The sequence below is a fragment of the Myiozetetes cayanensis genome, unplaced genomic scaffold (genome assembly GCF_022539395.1).
Source record: "Myiozetetes cayanensis isolate MyiCay16 unplaced genomic scaffold, myiCay2020 scf1, whole genome shotgun sequence".
Lineage (NCBI taxonomy): Eukaryota > Metazoa > Chordata > Aves > Passeriformes > Tyrannidae > Myiozetetes > Myiozetetes cayanensis.
The window spans coordinates 150,102,940-150,115,096 of record NW_026086604.1 but is presented as its reverse complement, the minus strand read 5'-3'; the positions used below and the strand labels follow the sequence as shown (position 1 = coordinate 150,115,096).

Sequence of the window (12,157 nt, the reverse complement as noted above, 5' to 3'; positions counted from 1 at the left end):
CCCAGTGTTGAGGTGAGGCTGCCCCAGGGCAGAGCAGAGAGGGACAATCCCCTCCCTGATGCCCCCAGGACAGGGCTGTCCCTCCTGGCTGCCAGGGCACTGCTGACTCAGGGCCAACTGGCACCCACCAGCACCCCCAGGGCCCTTTCCCGGCTCTGCTTCCCAGCCTCTCATTCCCAGCCTGTCCGTACAAACTGTGAGGTTGGTGTCCAGAGTGCCCCGGGGTGGTGGGTACGAGGGTTTGGGGCTCACCTGGGGGTTGCTGGTGTTGGAGACGTTGTCACTGGGCAGCACGTCCTGGTAGCTGCTCTCGTCCAGGACGTTGGAGAGGCTGGAGCTCTTGCGCGCCCGCATTCCCGGGAAGGGCTTGAAGCTCTCCAGGGGAGACGGGGTGCCAGGGCCGCTGCCGGGGGTCTGGGCACCGCTCTCGGCCGTGGCCACGGAGCTGGTGCTGGCCAGGTCGAGCCCCAGGTCGAAGGGGGAGGTGGAGAAGGGCGACAGCGGGTGGTAGACGCCGTCGAAGGCGGGGCCGTCGCCGGGGTTGGAGGACGAGCGGCTGGCCCGGTCGGAGGAGTCGAAAGACTTGAAGTTGTAGGAGTGGAAGGACTTGGTGCGGCCGCTCGGCGAGATGGAGTGGTCGGAGAAGCCCTCGGAGAGCTCCTGGTCCGAGGCCTCGTATCCCAGCGGGAGGAAGACGTCGAGCTCCGGGAGCTCGGCCGGCGGTGGGCTCGTGCCCTCCTTGCCGGGGGGCTCGGAGAGGCGCAGGAGCTCCAGGCAGCCCCCGCCGGTGCTCAGGCTGTGCTGGCGGGACTCGTAGGACTCCCTGACGTAGAGCTTGGTGAGGGTGTCCTGCCACCCCGCCAGCCTGGCCAGCTGCCTCACCAGGTCCTGCTGCGCGTAGATCAGGTGGAAGAGCTGCAGGGGAAGGAAAAGGGAGGAGACCTGATGCTGCTGCCCCAGCCCCTGAGGGGCTGATGCTTGGATCCTCGGTCCCGAGCACCCAAGATCCTCCATCACCAGCACGAGGTGCTGGGGCTGCGCCACTTCCATGCCAGCACATCCATGTACACGCTACCACCACGCCTGGGCGTGGCTGGGTGCCCAGGGAGCTCAGCCCCGGGGTGACACCTCTGTCCCCTCACCTTGCGGCAGAGGTCGAGCCGGACGGTCAGCTCAGCCCGGTGGGACAGGTAAACCACGGCCACCAGGTCCTTGTAGTTGGGAGGGTCTGTGGGCAAGGGGAGACAGCACAGTGGTGGGACACCCGCTGTCCCCAAAAGCCACCCAAGATCCCAGTCCCAAGACCAGCTGAGTCTCATGGGAAGCCAGCAGCGGTGATCCCATGGCACGTGTTTTGGAATGTACATTTTTGGGACGCGGTACCTGCCCCGAGGACCTGCTCGGAGAGGCAGCGGAAGAGCAGCGTGGAGCTGGGGACATCACTGAGGTAGGAGATGAGCCCGTGGTACCCGATGTCCTTCAGCTTCAGGCGGCTCTTGCTGCGCTCAGGGACCTTCTCGTACTTCAGCATCTTGTAGAGGATCTGGAGGGACAGCGAGAGGTGTCACCTCACTGGGGATGGCGAGAGGTGGGCGCTGGGGACCCGCCTTACCTTGAACACCCTCTCCCTCACTTCATCCGAGAACTTCTTCTGCACCAGCAGCGAGAAGAGCACCTCCACCTGGCCCGGCTCGAAGAGGAAGGTGAAGAGCTGCTCCTGGGCAGGTGAGCCCTTCAGTAGGCTGTGGATCACCTCCAGCGCCCCACACACCTGCAGGACATGGGGCTGGTTGTCCACTGCCCTCCAAGTGCCCCACCACGACCTCGACAGCTTCTCCCCACCTAGTGCCAAGTGCCGGCCCAGCCCACGGCACGATGAGGAGTTTGGGGACCAGGGTGGGTCAGTGACGTACCTGCTGCTCGTCCTGGGCCCCAGCCAGGTAGCTCAGCAAGCTCTGCATCTCCTCCCCGGAGAAGCTCCGGCAGAAGAAATCCTTCACCAGGCTGAAGAGGGACGTCTGCACTGTCTTGATGTCATCAGTGGCCGTGGTCTCCCTGGAGGTGCTGGTGGACAGACACACATGGGGATATGTACAGTCCCTTATCACCCATCACCAGCACCATCCCAAATCCTGCCATGGAGCCTGAGGAGCAGCCCCATGGGGACATCCAGGGATCTTCTGGCCCATGTGAAACGTCCATCCCACGCTTTTGGGTCTCTGCAGGGGGTGAGCACCCCCAGCACCACAGACATGCAGCAACACATCAAACAAAAGAAGGGCACCGAGTCGTTGCAGAAGCCGCCATGCTCTTGGTGGCTGAGGGAGAGACCCTGGGGACGGATTTGGGAACCAGCACAGGGTTGGGGATGGGACACGGCCACTTGGAGTGGGAGATCCTGTACCCACAATGCTCCCACACCAGAAGGAGGGGTGTCACCCCTAGAAAGTGGTGTCTAGCCCAAAGTGGAGCTCCGAGGGGTGACGCCCACCATTCCCACCACCACCTCAGCAGTCCCGCGGCGCCGGCTCCGCCCGCGGCTCACCCGTAGTACGTGCGGATGGAGTCGAGGACAAACTGCACCCCGTACTTCTTGCGGATGCGCTGCTTGTGGTCCTTGACCACGTTGGCCAGGTACTGGATGTGACCTGCAGGGAGAAGGTGTGAGGGGCCCGGAGGCTGGTGGGGAGGGGGACACCCCCAGTCATCCCAGCCCCACCTAAGCGCACGGCGAAGTCGCTGTTGCTCCAGATGCGGAAGTCGAAGAGGAGGTGCTGGTACAGGAGGTGCAGCAGGAGCCCGTTGCCCTCGGAGGCCACCTGCTCCATGAGGAGCTGCGAGGCCATCAGCGTGCTCATGTCCAGCAGAGCGCCAGAGACCTGCCACGGGAGGGAGGGGACACTTGTACTCCTGCCACCCGCTTTGGAACGACCCTGGGGATCACAGGATGGGGTTCTGGGAGCCCCCCCACCTTCTGCAGCAGCGTCCCGATGATGGCCGGCCCGTGGCACTGCACCAGGCTCTCCTGGTTCACGGGGTGGTGCTGGATGAAGTTCTTCACCAGCAGCAGGAAGGCGGCCACGCTGTTCCTCTCCAGCCTGTTCTCTGCAAGGCACAGACCTGTGAGCCCTGGGCACACCCAAACACTCTCCTGGGGATCCCACCACCAGCTCTGCTCTCCAGACTTTTCACCCTGCTCTCCTGTTTTCCTCACAGTTATTGGGGTGGAAAGCTCTGTTGCTCTGAGCTTGGGAACAAGCAGCTGGGTGTCAGGAGAAAGCACGTCCCACCCATGCCAAAGGCTCCTGCATGGACCCAGCCCTGCTCTGAGACATCAAAGACTCCACCCACAGGCAACCTGGAGGTGGCTGGAGCCACCCTCACCTTCCCAGAACTGCTTGTTCATGACTAATTGGGTCATAACGATGTCAAAAGTGGCTTCTCCATTACCCCACACCTCGTGGTGCCTCAGGCAAGACCTCTCCTGTCTGTGGTAGACACCAGGAACACCTCCATGGCACTGTGGTTCCCTCCAACCACCCGACTCCTGCTCCACACCCCTGAACTCCTCACCCGAGGACTTCCCCAGCGGGATGAGCATGCCCTGGGCGTTCCTGGAGGACGTCAGCTCTGGCCCCACCAGCTCGTTGGTCTCCTCCTCGTCCTCGGGCTCCTCCTTCTTGGACACCACTTGCTCGAGCAGGGGCAGGAGCACACCCATCCCACCCACACAGTTGACCACGTCCTGAGGAAGGGAGGGAGGGACGGGAGAGGCCTTGCTGGGCACGGGAGGAGGAGGTTGCACAGCCACCCAGGGTCCCCAAAAGTCACCTGTTCCCCTGCACCACCCCATGGTGCCCACCCTGGATGGGGCAGACAGGTCCTCAGGGGACCCACGGGCCATGCAGGTCCTTGGTGGACACAACACCACGTGCACAGTCTCTGTAGGAGCCCCTGTGGGGGTCCTGCCCTGGCACTGCAGCCCAGGAGGGACCCACCTGCCTCCACGCCGTGGGGTGGACGTGTCACCCCGTGCCCAGCGTACCTTGACGTCCCAGTTGACCACCTTGTGCCCCGTCAGCCTCCCGTCCAGGCCGTGGCTGGGAGACAGGTCCAGGCAGATGTTGTTCCTGCAGGCCTAGAGGAGAGCACCATGGGAGTACCCCCGTGCTCCTGGAGATGTCCCTCACGGCACAGGGTCTGGCAGCGCTGTCCCTGTCCCCATGGGGGTGTCTCTCCTCACCTGGGGGGTGTAGTACAGCAGCAGTTTGCTGCTCAGCTCCATCAGGTCCCCCTCCAGTGTAAACGGTGACGTGACATTGGGTCCTGGGGGAGGAGGGCTGGGGTGAGCTGGGACACGGTGGAGGAGACCCTGGCTGCCACCAGCACCTCTGTGGACATCCCCCGTGTCCCACCCTGCTGTACCTGCACAGAACAGAGCCTTGACCTGGGCCTGCTGCAGAGCCTCACAGAAGATGGCCACGGAGCCCAGGTGACCCTCCAGGGACGTGGGGCTGCCCCACTCCATGTCCTGGCTCCCGGCCGCCGTGGTGGCCACCACCCCCTCCGTGGGCAGCTGCGTGGGGGTCCAAGAGTGGGGGCCGAGGGTGGCGGGCACAGACTGGGAGCGTCCCAGCACAGGGTGTGAGGGGAAGACCAGCTCGGGGCCGTGGGGTGCCGGTGGGTGGCTGGTGGCGGTGGTGGCAGTGGTGGTGGTCCGGTGACCCGCGGAGCCGATGCAGCAGGAGGTGAAGGACTGGAAAGAAGAAGGGTCTTGCTCAGCCCCCTGTCATCCACGGGGAGGGGTCTGGCTGGGTAGGGGGGACGTCCTTCACCTCGTGGAGGGAGGGGAAGCGGAGCTGCGCCGTCTTCCGCAGGTGCCCGTCGGCGTAGACGCTGACGACGTTCTGGCCGAAGGGCCGGCGCCCGGCCACGTGGACGATGTCCACGCAGTGCTGGGGGCAGGCAGGGCTGTCAGGGCATGCTGGTGGCCTCACTGCCCTCCTGGTGGTGACAGGGACAGGGGGTGGTGCTCACCCAGGCCGAGTCATTGAAGGCAAACTCCGGCAAGGCCACAGTCATGTAGTCCTTCTTGGTGCAGACGGCCACCACCAGCACGCCGCCGGCGGTGAAGAACGCCTCGAAGCCCGTCCCCCCGGCCGTGAAGAAGCTGGTGGGGGAGAAACACGGTGGGGATGGTGGTGCTGCCCCTCCTCATCCTCAGCTCAGCCCCTCCCAGCCCCTGCAGCCGCCATCACCTGTAGAGCTGCCTCCTCTTGGGCCTCGCGGGCGGCTCCGGCTCCTCCTCGCTCAGGCACAGCCAGGCGTGGAAGGCGAAGGCCCCTCCGGGCCACTTCTGGATGGTGGGCACCATGATCCCCGCCATGCCCGGGCTCAGGTCGAAGCTCTGCAGCGCCCGGGGGGGCCCCTCCGCCCTGGCCATGCCCGAGAGCGCCCGGATGACGGGACACACGTAGGGGTGAGGGCCCCGGCCCCGCTCGCGCCGCAGCAGCCGCAGCAGCTGCCGCAGCTCCCCGGGCCGGATGGACAGGCTGCCCAGGGCCCGCAGCAGCTCCAGCAGGTTTTGGGAGCAGGCAGCGGGCAGGGCCGGCTCGGTGCCCAGGGCGCCCAGCAGCGAGCCCACCATGCCCGCCTTGACGCACGTGAGGCGGCTGGGCAGGGAGGCCTCGCAGAGCCGCCGCAGCCACCCCGACAGCAACACCTGCAGATCCCGGCACTCCAGCGCCGGCAGCCAGGCCAGCAGCAGCAGCAGCGGCTGCTCGTTGCGGATGGGACGCACTGGGAAGGAGCTGTGGTCGCCCTCCACTGCCTGTTGGAACACAGGAGGTGGTCGGGGGAGCTCCAACCCTGTGGAGAGGGTTGGATCATCCCCCAGGCCACCCCGGGCTGGAAGTAGAGACCTTGTGCATCAAAACTCAATGGAGACTCCTGAGCATCAAAACTCTTGGAGACTCCTGCACATCACAACTCCCATGCATCCAGTATATCAAGACCCTCATCCACCAAGAATCTTGGGACCCTTGTGCATCAAATGCCTTGGAGAGCCCACACACCAAAAATCTCGGGGACCCCCGTGCATCAAGTCCATAAGAGACCCTTGTGCATCAGTAATTTTGGAGATCCTTTGCATCAAGAATTTCGGAGACCTCAGACATCAGAATTCTTGGAGACCCCCACACATCAAGGATCTTGGAGACCTCCATGAATCAAGGATCTTGCAGATCTCCATACATCAAGGATCTCAGAGATCCCCATGCATCAAAGGTCTTGGAGCCCCTCCCACGTCCAGCAGTACCAGAACAAGTAGTTCCACACCCAAAAGGGCTCGAAACTCCCCAAAAGCTGAGCACGACTCCAACCTAAAGATGCCCCCAGGAGCCCTTGGGATGAGGCTGATGGGAACCCAGGTGGGTGGAGAGAACTGAGGGGTGAGGAGGGGGGTGCTGAAATCCACCACAAACCACCAGTGCCCGGCAGGGTGGAGAAGTGGGAAGGCTCACCATGTTGAGGAGCTCCTGGAGCAGGCGCTGGGTGGGCTGCCCTTGGCTCCTCAGCACCTCGTACAGGTGGGTGTAGCCGATGCGCTCCTTGAACACCTCCTGCAAACACATGGACATGTGGGACCCCGTGGGGCCCGCTGCTCCTCCCCAGCCCACCTGGGCAGGTGGCAACACCAAACCCAGGTGCTTTTGGGGTGTCCTCTGCTTGGCTGCCCACCTTGGCCGAGGGCGAGTTGCTCATGATGGCCGTGAGCACCCTGAGGGCGTGGACCGCGATGGTGTCGGTGCCGCCGGCACCGCCCTGTGGGGACACGGGAACGGTGGGGCTGTGGAGGGGACACCCCATCACGCCTGCAGGTGGGTTAGGGGGTGGCCCCACCCTGTACCTGCTGCAGTCCATCCCTGCTTCGTGTGGGAACCTCGTCCCGGGCTTCACCCGCCTCCCGTGAGCTGCCGAGGTAGAGCTGTGGGACATGGCGGGGGGAGTGGGACACGGGGACACAGGGACACTGGGACACAGGGGGGGAATGGGATATAGGGACACAGGGAAGGGGGTTTGGAGGGACCCTGCCCCACAGGAGCAGCTGCAGCGCAGCCACACTGTCCTGGGATCACTGAGGGCTGGGAAGGGCGAGGGTGGACAAGAAGGTGTCACCAAGGGGGGGTGGACATGTCACCCTGTCCCAGGATCACTTAGAGCCAGGGAGGATCGAGATAAGGATGTCACCAAGGGTGAGGATGGAGACGAAGGTGTCACTAAGGGGAACATGCCACCATTTCCCAGGATCATTTAGAACTAGGGAGGGTGAAGATGGGGATGAAGGTGCCCAACCCTGGTGTCACCAAGGGGGACACCCCACCCTTTCCCAGTATCATTTAGAACCAGCAAGGGTGAGGATGGGGATGAAGATGTCACCAAGAGGGACACTCCACCCTTCCCAGGATCATTTAGAACCTGCGAGGGCAAGGATGGTGGTGAAGGGGCCCAACCCTGGCGTCACCAAGGACATCCCGCCCTGTCCCAGGGTCACTCAGGGGCAGGAGTGGCGGGGCTGGAGCTGAGGTTGGAGTCCCCCGGGAGGCCCTGGCGTACCGTGCTGTTCTGCAGCAGGCGGATGATGTGCTCGAAGCAGTTGTTGCTCAGGAACGTGGCCTGGAGCACCGGGCGGTCCTCGCAGCTCAGCATGGCCGGGATGGCGTCTGCGCGGCGGGGACGGCGGCTCAGCCCCGTCCACACCCCACACACCCCACACACCCCCACACCCCACACACACCCCACACCCCACACACCCCACACACCCCACACCCTACACACCCCACACCCCACACCCACCCCACCTACCCAGCATGAGCACCCGCAGGCCCAGCAGCGCCCCGGGCACCTCGGGAGCCAGGTGGGAGTTGAGGACGCGGAAATATCCGTCCAGCAGCTGCCGCAGGGACACGGGGCCGGCGCCGGGGCTGGAGCCGTGCAGGACGTGGACCACGGCCACGAGGGAGTGCAGCGTGGCCTCCAGCAGGGCGGGGACCCCGCCTCGCTGCAGCAGCCCCAGCAGCACCTCCACGGCCCCCGGGGTGATGGCCCGCAGCGCGTTGGGCTGGGGGGACACGGCAGGGGGGTTACATCACCACCCAAAACCCCACACCTCACACCCCCGGGGCTCCAGCTCCGACCCACCCCCCACCTGGGGTGTAAATTGATTCAAAGCCCAGTTGGGAGTTATTAATTAGGTTGATTTTTTAATCGCTGCGCCAATTAAGGTTTGTTTCTGATCGAATTTATGAATCCAAGAATTTTCCATCCTCCATCCCAGAGCTGGATTGGAGGTGAGGCAGCAGCTTGAACTTCAGACCTTCCTATAATTTCATTCTTATACTTAATTTAATTATTTTACTTAATTATTTTACTTAATTTAATTATTTTACTTAATTTAATTATTTATTTTGTTTAATTCAATTATTTAAGTTAATTATTTAATTGAATTATTTTTACTTAATCTAATTACTGCTTTTCATTATTTTATTATTTCACTTAATCTAATTATTGTTTTTCATTATTTAATTGAATTATTTTACTTAATCTAATTACCAGTTTTCATTATTTAATTGAATTATTTTTACTTAATCTAATTACCAGTTTTCATTATTTTATGGAATTATTTTGCTTAATCTAATTACCGGTTTTCATTATTTTACGGAATCATTTTACCCAATTTAATTATTTAATTTGACTGTTTTATTGACTTATTTTATTTAATCTAATTATTTAACTTAATCATTTAACTTAATCATTTTACTGAATTATTTTACTGAACTATTTTATTGAATTATTTTACTAAATTTAACTGTTTAATTTAACAATTCGATGGTTTTTAAGCTGATCCCACTCAGATTTAGGGCTGGAATTTTAACTATGATTTTTAAAAGCTGTGGAAAAATCAGTGGTTCAATTCCAGCCTTTCTCTTGCTTGGAATAATAAAACTTTGGGGGTTTTATTCCCTGAATGACATCCCAGCTTTCCCCCTTCCCAACATTACCTTGGAACCAGAGAGGATGGCTCCGAAAAGATGGATCAGTCGGAGCTGGAGTGTCTCAGGGAGCTGTTTTCCTGCTTGGAAACTCTCTGTGGGGATGAGGAGGGAACGGGTTAATTTGAGGAGTCAACAGCAAAAAAAAAATCGTGGGAAAACCCCCTTTTCTACCCCAAAAAATAGGGGAAAAAATCCCTTTTTAACTCAAAAAAAAACTAGGGAAAAAATGCTTTTTTAAAACCAAAGAAATAGGGAAAAATTCTTTTCTTCAGATCAAAAAAATAGGGGAAAAATTGCCTTTGTACCCCAAAAAATAGGGGAGAAAAAAAATCCCCTTTCACCCCAAATTCGCCCCATGTTGGTGCTGGACCTTGGTGATGATGGAGAAGACGAAGATGCCCCAAATTTCCCAGCTCTGGCTGTGCCAAATGAGGGATTTTTGTCCCCAAAAATGGGGGGTTGCTCAAAAATCAGGTTCCGTTGGGGATTTACGGGGAGAAGTTTTAGGGGATTTTTTTGCAACGGTTGTTGCCTCCAAAAGGGGGTTTTGGGGGCTTTCCCAGAAAGAAATCCCCTTTGTGCTGATTTTTGTGGGTTCCTGGGTGGTGCAGGATTTAATTTCTGTGCCAGGATCCTGCTCCTGTTCCTGGCACCTGTGGGACAGGTATAGGATATCCTGGGGCAGGTACAGGATCCCATATTTGTGGGACAGGTACAGGATAACCTGGACCAGGTACAGGATCCCATATTTGTGGGACAGGTATAGGATAACCTGGAGCAGGTACAGGATTCCATATTTGTGGGACAGGTACAGGATAACCTGGACCAGGTACAGGATCCCATATTTGCCCTTAGATCATCCAACAGTCCTGGGATGGGTATAGGTTCCTATGGATCCCATACTGCCCCTATCCCAGGACACTCCCCATCCCTATGGATCCCACACTGCCCCTATCCCTATCCCAGGACGCTCCCCATCCCTATGGATCCCATAGTGCCCCTATCCCTATCCCAGGACACTCCCCATCCCTATGGATCCCATCCTAGTCCCCCTTTACCTTGGAAGAAGGTGCTGAACTCGGGGGGCAAAGGGGCGGGGGCGAACTTGTATTTACTCTTCTCCTTGGAGCTGATGAATTCCCTGGAAAGAGAGGGGTGAAGCGGCGGGATTTGGGGTCGGGGGCGGGATTTGGGGTCAGGGGCGGGATTTGGGGTCGGGGGTGGGATTTGGGGCCGGGGCTGGGCTTTGGGGCCGGGGCTGGGCTTTGGGGCCGGGGCTGGGCTTTGGGGTCGGGCTCTCACCCTCTGAGCTGCCGCCTCCAGGACTGGTGGGGGTCGAAGAAGCACTCGCAGAGGTGCAGCGCGTGCAGGATCCCGCTCTCCAGCTGCCCCCGCGCCCGCTCGGCCGCAGGGACACCCCGCAACTGCCGGGAGCAGGAGCGGGAATGACCCCCAAACCTCCCAAAATGCAGCCCCACACAGCTCCACCCCGAAGGGCAGCCCGTCAGCCCAGAACCCCCCAAATCACAGCATCGCTCCCCCTCCCCGGGGTCCAGCAACCCCCCAAAAAACTGTATCATTCCCCTCCCTAAAATGCATCACAGCCCCCCAAGGGTTCACCCCCACCCCCAAAATCACAGAATCCCCCAGGTCAAAGCAGCACCCCTGAAGTGAGTAACTCCCCATGAAGTCCGGCATCCCCCAAAAAAGACATCACCCCCAAAAAGTACATCACATCACCCCAAAACCCTGGATTTATCCCCTAAATCACAGCATCCCCCCCACACGTGCATCATCCCCAAAAAAAGTACATCACATCACCCCAATACCCTGGATTTACCCCCTAAATCACAGCATCCCCCACAAGTGCATCACCCCCCAGCATCCCCCAAAACACAGCATACCCCCCAAAATGCAACAAGGCCCCCCAAAATGCAACAAGCCCCTCAAAAGTGCATCATCACCACCCTAAAGGGCATCCCGTCACCCCAAAACACAGGATTAGCCCCCCAAATCCCAGCATCACCCCCCTGAAGCCCATCCACCCCCCCAAACACAGCACAACCCCTAAAAGTGCATCATTCCCCCCTAAAGCACATCAACACCCCCCAAAATCCCAGCATCACAACCCAAAAAAGTTCATCCCATCACCCCAAAACACAGGATTTACCCCCCCAAAAGTGCATCATTCCCCTCCAAAGCTCATCACCCCCTAAAGTTCATCCCATCACCCCAAACCCCAGGATTTACCCCCCAAAAAAAGTGCATCATTCCCAAAGTCCAGCATCCCCCCAAAGTCCAGCATCCCCCCCAATCCCAGCAGCCCCCCCAAAGTTCATCACCCCCCAAAAGTGCCCCGTTGCCCCCCAAAAAGCGCCCACCTGGTCGGTGCAGACCCGCAGCAGCCGCAGCACCTCGGGGAGGATGCCGGGGGTTTTGTCCACCTGGATGTTCTCCGGGTTCCTGGGAAAGGAAATATCTGGGAATGGGGGGTAATTCCCCTCGGGAAGGGCGGGATGGGCTTTGGGAGGGAGGGGAGATGTGAACATTTAGGGGATTTGGGGGGTAAATCAGGTGTTGCTTGGGGTCAATGCCGTGTTTTGGGGTGGTGGGATGCGCTTTTATGGGGGGATTCAAGGCTTGGGAGGGAGGGGAGTGATGGAATTTTGGGGGGGAATGGTGGGATTTGGGGGGATGCCGGGATTTGGGGGATGCTTGGATTGCGTGGGGATTCCAAAGTCGTGAACTTTGGGGGGATGCTGCCAATTTGGGGGGGTTAAATACAGGAATTTGGGGGGTAAAAACCGTGTTTTGGGGGGATGTGGGGCACCTTTTGGGGAGGGGAGGTGCTTTGGGGGGGATGATGCCCTTTTTGGGGGGTTGATGCAATCCGGGGGGTAAATCCTGGGGTTTGGGGGGATGGGATGCACTTCAGGGGGGTGATGATGGCCTTTTTGGGGGAGGAATGTTGTGTTTTGGGGGCACAGAGTATTTCTGGGGGGGAAGGGGGGTGATGCACCTCAGGAAATGACTGTTTTTGGGATGCTGTGTTTTTTGGGACGCTGTGCTTTTGGGGATGATGTCTTTTTGGGATGCTGTGCTTT

General features: G+C 59.2%; 1 protein-coding gene across 1 annotated transcript in view; it reads right to left on the bottom strand.

The window, feature by feature from the left end:
• The window catches only part of NBEAL2 (neurobeachin like 2), a 33,001-nt gene that overhangs the window by 13,602 nt on the left and 7,242 nt on the right, over positions 1-12,157 (bottom strand). Inside the window, 26 exon segments of the mRNA XM_050308229.1 lie at positions 253-521; positions 524-672; positions 821-915; positions 1,143-1,228; positions 1,384-1,543; positions 1,613-1,771; positions 1,914-2,064; positions 2,546-2,648; positions 2,720-2,879; positions 2,972-3,105; positions 3,574-3,745; positions 4,046-4,138; positions 4,244-4,326; positions 4,426-4,756; positions 4,836-4,955; positions 5,038-5,170; positions 5,259-5,830; positions 6,522-6,620; positions 6,739-6,822; positions 6,908-6,985; positions 7,615-7,721; positions 7,864-8,119; positions 9,060-9,145; positions 10,112-10,194; positions 10,356-10,477; positions 11,435-11,516. Of these exon segments, the coding sequence (XP_050164186.1) occupies positions 253-521; positions 524-672; positions 821-915; positions 1,143-1,228; positions 1,384-1,543; positions 1,613-1,771; positions 1,914-2,064; positions 2,546-2,648; positions 2,720-2,879; positions 2,972-3,105; positions 3,574-3,745; positions 4,046-4,138; positions 4,244-4,326; positions 4,426-4,756; positions 4,836-4,955; positions 5,038-5,170; positions 5,259-5,830; positions 6,522-6,620; positions 6,739-6,822; positions 6,908-6,985; positions 7,615-7,721; positions 7,864-8,119; positions 9,060-9,145; positions 10,112-10,194; positions 10,356-10,477; positions 11,435-11,516 (3,967 nt within the window).